This window comes from Babylonia areolata, chromosome 2 (assembly GCF_041734735.1).
Source record: "Babylonia areolata isolate BAREFJ2019XMU chromosome 2, ASM4173473v1, whole genome shotgun sequence".
Taxonomy (NCBI): Eukaryota; Metazoa; Mollusca; class Gastropoda; order Neogastropoda; family Buccinidae; genus Babylonia; species Babylonia areolata.
The window spans coordinates 23,542,180-23,553,639 of NC_134877.1; the positions used below are offsets into that span (position 1 = coordinate 23,542,180).

General features: G+C 44.7%; 1 protein-coding gene across 1 annotated transcript in view; it reads left to right on the forward strand.

Moving 5' to 3' along the window:
* The window catches only part of LOC143279364 (equilibrative nucleoside transporter 1-like), a 67,870-nt gene that overhangs the window by 19,121 nt on the left and 37,289 nt on the right, over positions 1-11,460 (forward strand). Inside the window, exon 2 of the mRNA XM_076583387.1 lies at positions 5,969-6,535. Within this exon, the coding sequence (XP_076439502.1) occupies positions 6,400-6,535 (136 nt within the window). The 5' untranslated portion in view covers positions 5,969-6,399. The remainder of the gene's footprint in view (positions 1-5,968; positions 6,536-11,460) is intronic.

An 11,460-nucleotide genomic window follows, 5' to 3' on the forward strand; every position in this document is an offset into this window, starting at 1 on the left:
CAATGCATGGTGGTTTGGAAACAGCTGAAGGTTGCTGATCATCCTGCACTGTTGCGCGTCTGTTCAGTGTGGCCTCGTTGTGTTTAGTTGGTTTTTTTGTTGTTGTTTTGTTTTGTTTTTTGTTTTGTTTTGGTTGTTTGTTTTTGTTTTTTCTGGTGAGCCTTCTGTTTGAGCTTTACTTTGAGAGGAGAGTGATCGTCCTGAATAAATAAAACGGCTAATTCTGACAAACACATGGGGCGCGGGGGGGGATGTTCGCTGTTTTCATGTCCGTGGACATCCTTCCAACCACGTTTTTTTGTTGTTGGTTGTTGTTGTTTTTTTTTGTCTTTTTTCACGACGCGGATGCCATCACGCAATCAAATTTGTTTTATCGATTACAGACAGTGAGCGTGTTTTGTGGAACGGTGGCGCGATAGTAGAGCGCCTGGTCAAGTTTAAATGAAATAAAAAGGTCTCTCCGGGATGGAGTCCATCCAGCGAGGATCATCAGAACTGTTTGCACCCGTACCCTCTCACACCTCACCTCTCCTCTACTCTGCCCTGCCCGTGCCACTACTATCTTTATCATTGCTTCGTTGTTATCATCATTATTATTAGTGTTATTATTATCGTCATTATTATTGTTATTATTAACTCGCATAGGCAGTGCGGGGGAAAAAAAAAAAAGCTACAACAGTGCCACCCACTGTTTTTTTTTTGGGGGGGGGTTTGTTGTTGTTTTTTTTCCTCTCTTCTCTCCATTTGTTTCCTGTCTGCAAATCAACAACCATCAACCTGAAGATCTAGTCATCATCCCCATCCACATGTAATATGCGGCTTCTGTTCAAACGTGTGTGTGTGCGCGCGCAGTGCGTGCATGTGTGAGTATGCACAAGTTTTTATATTGATATGCACGTGTATGTATCCTGATTTCCACTGTATCTGTGTTTGTGTATGATTTTCGATTTATGTTTGTATCTTGTTATATACTATTCCCTCCGCCCCCCCCCCCCCCACCCCCCAATCCCCCTCCCCCCTATTCCCTGTGACCCCGGTACGCTTGGTAATAAAGACCTATTTTATTCTGTTCTATTTGGGGGGTTTTCTGTCGAACTTGGGTCTTTCTATAGACATTTGCCAGGGACAGACAGTTCAGTTGCGGTGGGTTCTTTTCCCTTTATCGTCTCACCCCCCGAAAGACTACACGGCCTAAACGCAGGCATCGTCTTTACTCCCCCCCCCCCCCCCCCCCAATGATAATGATACCCTTTGTTCTGTGAGGGAAGGGGCCTACATGATGGCCTCATTTTAGAGGCTTGGTAGGCGTGCAAACCAATACCCCGTAGACCCTATATCTATAGACTGGGCTCGCTGCGCCCTGGACCCAGGTCATACCTCCCCTCAGTCACAAAAAGGGGTGCCTTAATTAAGGGACCAATTAGTGGATCAGACTGCCACACCTTGTTCACGACTTTGCGTTCTTAAACACACCACCACCACCACCACCACCACCAGCGCCTTATCAACCTCCACCACTACCACAACAGCCACAACCGCCGCCGCCGCCACCACCACTCCCACTCCCAACACCTGGAACCACCGATACAAAGTTAGCGTTATAGTTATTGCATTCACAAAATTTCTAATTCTTCTTGCTCTTCTTAAAGCTTCAGTGCGTATGTGTAATTATGAAAAAAAAAGGGCCAAAACAAGGAAAGCATTTCGATTTTCAACGCACTCACAAACACGCGCGTGCACAAACTCGCGCGCGTATATACATGCGCACGCATGCATGCATGCGTACATACATATATATATACATACATGCATTCATTCATACATACATACATACATACATGCATGCATACATACATCAACAACCATTTACCTGAAGATCTAGTCATCAGCCCCATCCACATGTAATATGCGGCTTCTTTTCAAACGTGTGTGTGTGTGCGTGCATGTGTGTGTGTGTGCAGTGCGTGCATGTGTGAGTATGCACAAGTGTTTATATTGATATGCACTTGTATGTATCCAAATTTCTACTGTATCTGTGTTTGTGTATGATTTTCGATTTATGTTCGTACCTTGTTATGTACTATCCCCCCCCGACCCCCCACGCCCGCCCCTCCCCCCCCCCCACCCCCAAGTATTCCTTGTGACCCCGGTACAGTTGGGAATAAAGACATATTCTGTTCTATTCTATTCTTTTCTATTCTCTTTACGTACATACATGCATACAGTTTATGTTTAATTTTCTCATGGAGGCGTCACTGCGTTCGGACAAATCCATAATCATTCGCGATACCACGTCTGCTAGGTAGATGCCTGACCAGCAGCATAACCCAGCGCGCTTAGCAGGCCATGAGTGCATGCATGTATTTGGTACATATCCGAGTGGGTTTTTTCTATATAATTTTGCCAGAGGACAACACTCACGTTGCCGTGTGTTTTTTGTTTCTGTTTTTTTGTTGTTGTTTCAGCGCGCCAAGTGCAAGATGCACATGGGCCCTCGATCGGTTTATCGTTTCATCCGAATGACTTGACGCTCAGTCAAAACGTGGGGGAAAGGGGGAGAGCGGGATTCGAACCCAGGAGTGGGTTGCTTGCGTGAGCGAACTTAAGCAGCGCTAAGTTTGCTTATCGTTGAGATGTTCCCAGCTCCACGGTAAATTCCATACACTGAGGGACATTCTCTGAGCAAACGAAACATGGCAAAGATCGCCACCCGGCAACCCGGCCCTGCAGACCCTCACGGTCTCTGTGTTGGCAGACGAGAGTCTTAACTATTTTGCCACCTTCCTACATGCATATATACATAGAGAGACGCACGCATTTACACACACACACGCGCGCGCGCGCACATACAACTGCTGCGCTTACTTAAGCTTTCGTGCCCTTCTTTGTTTTCCTCAGGCGTTTTGGTCGGTGTTTCCATGTTTGAATCTTTCATGTTTCCTGATTAGGTTAGTTGGGTTTTTGGTTGTTGTTGTTGGTGTTTTGTTTGATTGTTTTTTGTTGTTGTTGTTGTTTTTTAAATTGTGGTTTTATGAAGGAAAGCCGATGAACTAATTCATCACCATTTTCAATATTTCTGTATTGGGTGTTTACGCTCTTACAAGCTGCCTGGCTTATGCACACATCATTTTTGGGGCAGTGTTTTTTTGTTGTTGTTTTTTTTTTCCTCCTAATAAATTTATAGAAGTGTTCGGCTATTTAGCGTATGTCGGTTGGAAACGCCAGATGGACATTGGACACACCCACTCACAACCCTCGTACAACGGACCCTTCACAAAACAACAACAAGACTAAATCCTTGAACAAATTGACCTTAAAGGGCGCTTGCCAAAAGGTCGTTAAACTCGGTTCTACCATCACTGTCACAGGCCAGTGCAAACAAAAGAGAACGCCACGGTTTGTGGCCGAAATATTTACCCAGCCATTATGCCGACAGACCGGGTTAAAACTTTTGCTTTTTATATATGTGTGTAACAAAGGAAAGGAAGCCGTTGGCAGTAATAAGCTGGCTTACTTTTCGAGGTGAATTTCATGAAGCTTGGTTGTTCGTTTATTATTGTATTACTCTTTTTTTTTTTTTTTTTCTTTTTTTTTTTTTGTTGTTGTTGTTGTCACAACATATTTCTCTTATGTGAAATTCGGTCTGCTCTACCCAGGAAGAGCGCGTCGCTCCACTGAGAGCCCCACCCTTTTTTTTTTTTTTTTTTCCTGTCTGCAGGTGTTTTTTTTGTTGTTGTTGTTTTTTTAATTTGTTTTTCAATCGAAGTTGATTTTTCTACAAAATTTGTCAGGGACAACACTTTTGTTGCCGTGGGTTCTTTTACGCTCGCTAAGTGCATGCTGCACACGGGACCTGGGTTTATCGTCTCACCCGAATGACAAGCGTCCAGACCACCACTCATGGTCTTGTGGAGGGGGAGAAAATGCTGGCGACAGAGCCTGGGTTCGAACCAGTGCGCTCAGATTCTCTCGATTCCTAGGCGGACGCGTTACCTCTAGGCCATCACTCCACTTGATCAAGTACTTACTTGTTAACTATGAGGTTTTTGCGTTTTATCAAGTACTTGGTTGAAAAGTAATGCTTTTGCAACGTCTGTTCGCTAATCACGTACTTGGTTGAAGAGGAAGCTAAAACGTTTGCAGTGTGTGTTCGTTTATAGTATTTTTTGGAGGAATTTATTTTGAAGGAAGGGAACGACATAGGTGCCCTTATTGCTGAACAGGTACTATGCCCATCACTTTGTTTGTTTTTTGTTTTTTATTTTTCTGTTTCCCTCTCTTACCCACGGGTTTTGCTGGCACAGACTGGACACCTTTCCTCAGTTGCGAAGTTTGTTGGTGGCGGATGTAGGGGTGTGTGTGGAGTGGGGGGGGGGGGGCGGAGGGGGGTAATAAAGATCGAATGATTGATAATAATATTGATGTTTTAGCTTTATTGACATAAGCGATAGGGGTTCCACATGAAAACGTTGTCTCACTGGCACTGAAGTCCAGTCCAAGGATGATAATAATGACGACAATGGGGGGTTCATAACGAAACCTGTTTTTTCAGCCAGGATGCCACAAAGAAAGCACAAACAAGTAACACATTGTTCTGACCACTCACCATGTCGCACTGTTCCCGCTTTTTGTCGCGCGCAATCTAATCACTTTCAGCATGTGTAAAGCACATGATGGCCCTGTTGTCACTCGGATAAAGAATGCTTCGAACAATGCAGCCCCCAAAGTTTGGATTGCTCGCACCAAAATTAAAGAAATACATGTCTGGACTAGTCATGTCGTGTTATTTGGTTATATTTTGGAGAGGAAAAAACAACAAACAACTGGAATTGTAGTCCTATAATCCATAAATAAGTTTTAACGAGTCGAAGAGGAAACAAGTTGCCACCTGAAAATTTCATAGATGAATAGATAAATACATAAATAAACAGAAGGAAGGGGTATTAGACACCATTACCTTGTTGTACGTAAGGACATTGTCCATCACCATGAAGGAGTCACCTTTTTTTTCTTTTTTTCTTTTTTCTTGTCTTTTTTTCTTCTCACTGGGTTGGTGGGCACAAATTGGCGTCTGCCTTCGTATGCGGAGTTTCAGTGTGATGGAGGGGTGGGGGTGAAGGGTGGTGGTGGTGGTGGTGAAAATAATGATGGTCTTCTCCTTTCTCACGTTCGATCCAGTTGGTCAATTCGTCTTTCGATCTGTTAGACTTTTTGCCTGTTTGAGTCGGTCTTGCTGTTCTGTCTCTGTCTGTGTGTTTGTCTCTTCATCTTTCCATCCCAAAACCACAGCAAGACTCAAGTCATGTGGAGTGATGGCCTAGAGGTAACGCGTCCGCTTAGGAAGCGAGAGAATCTGAGCGCGCTGGGTCGAATCACAGCTCAGCCGCCGATATTTTCTCCCCCTCCAACTAGACCTTGAGTGGTGATCTGGACGCTAGTCATTCGGATTAGACGATAAACAGATGTCCCGTGTGCAGCATGCACTTGGCGCACGTAAAAGAACCCACGGCATCAAAAGGGATGTTCCTGGCAAAATTCTGTAGAAAAATCCACTTCGATAGGAAAAACAAATAAAACTGCACGCAGGAAAAAATACAGAAAAATGGGTAGCGCTGCAGTGTAGCGACGCGCTCTCCCTGGAGAGAGCAGCCCGAATTTCACACAGAGAAATCTGTTGTGATAAAAAGAAATACAAATACAAATCCCTCTCCCCATCCTCTGTGTCTTTATGTCTCTCCCTCCACACGCCCCTATCTACCTTCCTATTTCTCTATCTCATTATCTATCGCTCTCTCCCTCTCTCTCGCTCTCGCTCTCCCTCTCTCTCTCTCTCTCGCTCTCTCTCTCTCTCTCTCTCTCGCTCTCCCCCCCTCTCTCTCTCTCTCTCTCTCTCTCTCTCTCTCTCTCTCTCTGTGTCTGTGTGAACCACCTTTCCTCACTGTTATGTTTTCTCATTTTCTTGTTTCAGGTGTACCTCGGGATTTGCAGCCTTGAACGTAACGTGACGTGCGCAGAGGAGTAACCCATCCACTCCGCCGAAAAACAACAACAAAAAACAAGACAGCAACCTTCCCCCCACCCCCCACCCCAACCCACTACCCCCACCCCAGCCTCCAAAAAATATATGATAATAAATAAAATCAAACGATTTAGATAAATCATTGTAGAAACTGTCGGACAGTCTGTTAAAGTCCAGAAGAAATTATATAACAGTAATAATAATTTTTTTTAAATCATTGTAGACACCACAGGACAGTCTGTTTGTTTAAGAAAATCCAGAAGACCTGGCCATTCAGTGTGTGTGAGTAGGGGAGTATTGCGTTGGGCACAGTCACCACCACCACCACTACCACCACCACCAGTGTTTGTTGAGACGTCGTGTTTCCACCATCGGTGGCCATGACCCGACAGACGAACCGCTCGGAGGAGCTTCATCCTCTGGCCAGCTTCGATTCCCCGGGCATGATGCAAGGAGGAGGAGGAGCCAGTGACCCATGGAGCCGGCGACCCCCGCCTTACCACAATGGCCGCTTATGTAAGTTGTGTGTGTGTGAGTTAGGTGGTCGTGATGTTGTTATTGATGTTGTTGTTGTGTGTGTGTGTATGGTGGTTGTTGATCTTTTTGATGTTGTTGTTGTGTGTGTGTGTGTGAGGTTGATGTTGATGATGATGGTGTGTGTGTGTGTATGCGACCCCCCCCCCCCAACGACAATGGCCGCTTATGTAAGTTGAGTGTGTGTGTGTGAGAGAGAGGTTGTTGTTGTTATGTGTGTGTGCTGGTGTGTGTTTTTGAGGTGGTTGTTGTTGTTGTGTGTGTGTGTGTGCGCGCGCGCGCGACCCCCGCCCTTCCGCAATCAGACAATGGTCGATTATGTAGCTTGTGTGTGTGTGTGAGGTGGTTGTTGATGTTGTTATTGATGTTGTTGTTGTGTGTGTGTGTGTGTGTGCAATCCCCGCCATACCACAATGGCCGCTTATATAATTTGCGTGCGTGTGTGTGTGTGTTGTTGTTGTCTACTGTGTGAGGTGGTTGTTGATGTTATTTTGTGTGTGTGTATGTGTGTGTGCGACCCCCACCCTACCACAATGGTAGTTGTGTAAGTTGTGTGTGTGTGTGTGTGAGGTGGTGGTGGTGGCGGTTGTTGTATCTGTGTGTCTGTGTGTAATTTTGGGGTCTTATTTAAACAAAAACGAAAGAAATAAACTAAATCACGTATTTTGCAAATGCAGGCATAATTATGAGAAATGACATGTTGCGTCTAATCGACCATAGATGGCTTCGCGTTAGTCTAGCGACTTAGTTTGTATCAAGAATACAGTAACGCTCAAAATAAGATTCGTAAACCACCGTGAAAATGGGTTACAACAACTACAACTGGTAATGGCGTTTCACCTACGCGCGAAAATTGACGTTGAAATCGGTCCTTGAATTTTCGATACTAAAATAAGACGTGTGTGTGTGTTGGCGACGGAGTGGGGGCGGCCGGTGACCGCCAAACCATGGAGCCGGCGACACCCCCCCACTCCTCACCCCCACCCCCGCCCTTTCCACAATGCCCGCTTATGTAAGTTGTGTGTGTGTGTGTGTGTACTTCCGCCCGTCTGTCTGTCTGTCTGTCTGTCTCTCTGTCCTGTGTACTTCTCTGATTTCGGTTGTAGCTTGTCGGGAGAAATTTCAAGTGTAGGAGGGGAAGGGTGTAAAGAGGGGTGTCGGAGTAGGGGAGCGGGGGGGGGGGAGGGTGGTATTGAGGAGGGGCGTGGGGGTGGGGATGGGGGTGGAGTGAGAAGAATACACAACTTAGTTTTCAGTCAAAAGGTGGAACCCACCTCCCCCCCCCCCAACTCCCACCCCCTTTCCATATTCTTCTTTGCCCCACCTCTGTTCTATTCTACTCTTTCTTGCAAGGTTCCCTCCCAAGCTTCTTGGAGACAAGTATTACGACATTATTTTACTCCGTCCCCACCCCCACTCTGTCTCGCTTTGCCTCTCTCTCTCTCTCTCTCTCTCTCTCTCTGAATCTCAATCTCTCTTTTACTCACATATAAACGCACGCGCCCGCTCGAAAATACACACACGTTTGCACAAATATTCATATGCACGTATATGCACACTTATACACACGCGCGCGCGCGCGCGCACACACACACACACACACACACACACACACACACACACACACACACACACACACACACACACACACACCTTTTTTTTAATAATATGCTGGAAGAAAGAAAATACACTTTGCCTTTCTCTGTTTTAGTATTATAAACAGTTTCACCCAGTATTCCTTTTCTTTCTCTTTTTTTCCCTCCACAGAGAGACACACATAGAGAGACAGACAGAGCGAGAGAGAGAGAGAGAGAGACGCAAATCAGCACAAAAGCATTTAGGTCACGACTTACAAGTGGTTTACATAATGGTCGACGATACACGCCAGGGTATCAGTAGGACCTCGTTTACCTTTGTTAGGTTTAAATACACTCCGTTCGAGACTTGAGCAGTCCCCGACTAAACTAAACAAAGAGCCCACTCGCTCCCATGCTGGTTACAGTACTTTTACTAGACGTGGCATTTGTCGAATGGAAATTATGGAATGAGTGTGGGAATGAACGGGATGTGGTGTTATATATATACACAGAGAGAGAGAGAGAGGGCGAGAGAGAGAGAGAGAGTACAACACTGAACAGTGAAATGTTTCATGTCATTAGCTGTAAAGCTCTAGTGACATAGTATGTATCAATCAGAACAAAAAATGGTGCAACACGGATAAAATGGTACAGAAAGGGGAAAAAACAACAACACAGAATTGGGAGCAAAATAAACTTTACTAAGGGATAAGCGACCCTTTGGTACTTTTGTCATTCGCTTAAAAAGTCCATGCGGCAGGGGGTTTACTGTGCCTTCCCCCCCCCCCCCCCCCCCCCCAGTCGTTCGTCTCCAAGGTTTAGACAATACACAGGAAATAAAGTATATATAATCCATATAATAATTATTTTAGCATGTGACATCGACACACATCCTTTCAATACGAACACATAACAAACACAACAAAGTACATATGAAACATGTACTAATTATTTAAGCCTGTAACATCGAAACACATCATATCGATGCCAACACATCGTAAAAGTACATTGTCGAAATTGACCATCCAAATGTAAACCTTCCTTTTTGTCTATGCTTTGTTTTTCTTTTTTTTTTTAATTGTATGTTGTTGTTTTTTGTTGTTGGGTTCTTGTTGTTTTTTGGGGGGTGATTATGTGCTTTTGTTTTCCTCATAGAACCTATACTAAGTTTTTAATTGATTAATGAGTGTTTAGACCGATAGTAGACGTTTTACGTAGAGAGCGAGAGAGCGTTGTGTGCCCTTGTGTGTGTGACGGGGACTCGAGTGGTCAGAGAGGAGATTGCGGGCGCGTTGGCATGGAGGCGAGTCAGGACAGACAACATGTTTACACAAGGGTGTGCGGAGATTTGGAAGCCTCATCACTTTGCCATTGTGTTCGAACAGAAACGGACTGATGCTAGCAGCTCTGTGTGTGTGTGTGTGTGTGTGTGTGTGTGTGTGTGTGTTATGTTATTTGTGTATGTGTGAGGACTGGTGGGGAGACGTAGAGGTGTTAAGCAACCCCGAAGACACGTGGATTCACAATCGATTTCCAGATGGATGAATAAAAATATTGCTGACCTTCAAAGCCTCTTGGCCGTTGGTCTTATCTCATTGTGATTTCTATGACGGTTTATTTGGTTCTGAAGACAGATTACATTATAATTTTCATGATTGAATAATTACTTTCCTTGTATTCCCTTGCGCGTGTGAATACGTAAATCAGCTAAAATATCAAAATCGGTCATTTGAACAGAAAATGAAATATATATATATATATATATATAGAGAGAGAGAGAGAGAGAGAGAAGGTTTCACAAAAAATAAACGCGCAATCCAGCAGGTAGAATGATTGGTTCCCGGCCTCAAATCCAAGTCCCCTAAAGGAGCTGGTTGCTCGGGAAATGCAGTAAAAAATCGTCGTCAAGGACTGCCCATGGAGTAAAGTAAAGATCTCGACTTTTCAGCTGCCTTTCTCGTTTCTTTTCGGCTGATATCGTGGTAGCTTGGAAACGAAGCATCGTAGGTTTACGGCATCCATGAGTAGAAAAGACGGCACATCTCGTATGGTCGTGGTAGCACCGATTAGAGGTTGAGTATTGGTAGTGTCTGCAAGTTTTGCTGGTCCACGGGTCTGCTTCTCTTTGATATCTGTATGTAGAGAGTATATATAGTGTATATAGAGTGGTGTGTGTGTGTGTGTGTGTGTGTGTGTGTGTGTAGAGATAAACAGAGAGAGGGAGAGAGAAAATGAATGGTCTGACGATTTTTTGTTTTTGTTTTTTTATTGAGGCTGATAAAGGAATCATCCTGTCCATAAGATTACAAGAGAGAATTTCAGATTATACCAAAATACATACAAATAGTTGAACTCCATAAATACATGCATGAAAGACAGTCTAGTCCGATGTTTCTGTGTGTGGAACACGGCATACTCGGGTTGCAGTAGAAATGGGTCTTTGACAAGTTTGAGTCTTTTCCAGTTTGTCTCTCTTTATCTCTGTCTCTTTCTCTTCTGTGTCTTTCTCTGTGTTTCGTCTCTCTCTCACTCTCTCTCTCTTTCTCTCTCTCGCACGCATAAACAAACACACGCACACACACACGCACGCACGCACGCACATACATTCGAAAATGACAGAGCAGTGAACAAAGGCGAGTGTTGTTTCGGGTTCAGTTTTTTGTCACGTTGTTATGAAACATGATTGTCTGCCTTGACAAGTGATGTGTCAACTGTCAGTGGTTCCTGCATGCGCGTTGACTTTTGCCAGACACTTGTTAGAAAAATGGAAGCCTTCTGTGTGTTTCTGCATTTTACCGAAACATACAGGTGCATTTTTCCTGGGATGTGCCCGTCAATATGTCGAACAATGGTCGCATGGTTGGAGTCTCGGATTTCTAGCGCACGTGCTGGAATAAAAACGTATCACCTGAAGTGGCCCGTGTTGGTTAGAGGAACTCTTCGACTTGCCCCCAGAACGATTTTCGAAGCGACTCTTCTTCCCCTTCACCCATTCCCCCAGACACCCCCCCCCCCCCCAACTCCCCGCTTCCAGATTGTCTTCATCCACTCCTCGCTATCTGACTGAGCACAACACTCTTTCTTTCCATTGGTTCCCTATCTCACTGGGGAAACAAAAAAAAAAAACACACAAAATCAGAAGAAGAAAATCAGCGCTCTCTTTTAAAAATCCACAAACAAATCTTGCTCCTCCTTCCTATTAATTTCTGAAACCGCGTTCACCTCTGTCAAGACCGGAATCACCTGTTTAAATCTACAGCCGGTCTGGCTCCCTACGATCGGCATCTGATCCCATTCTTGTTTCCAGATCTGTCAAAACACTCCACGGTC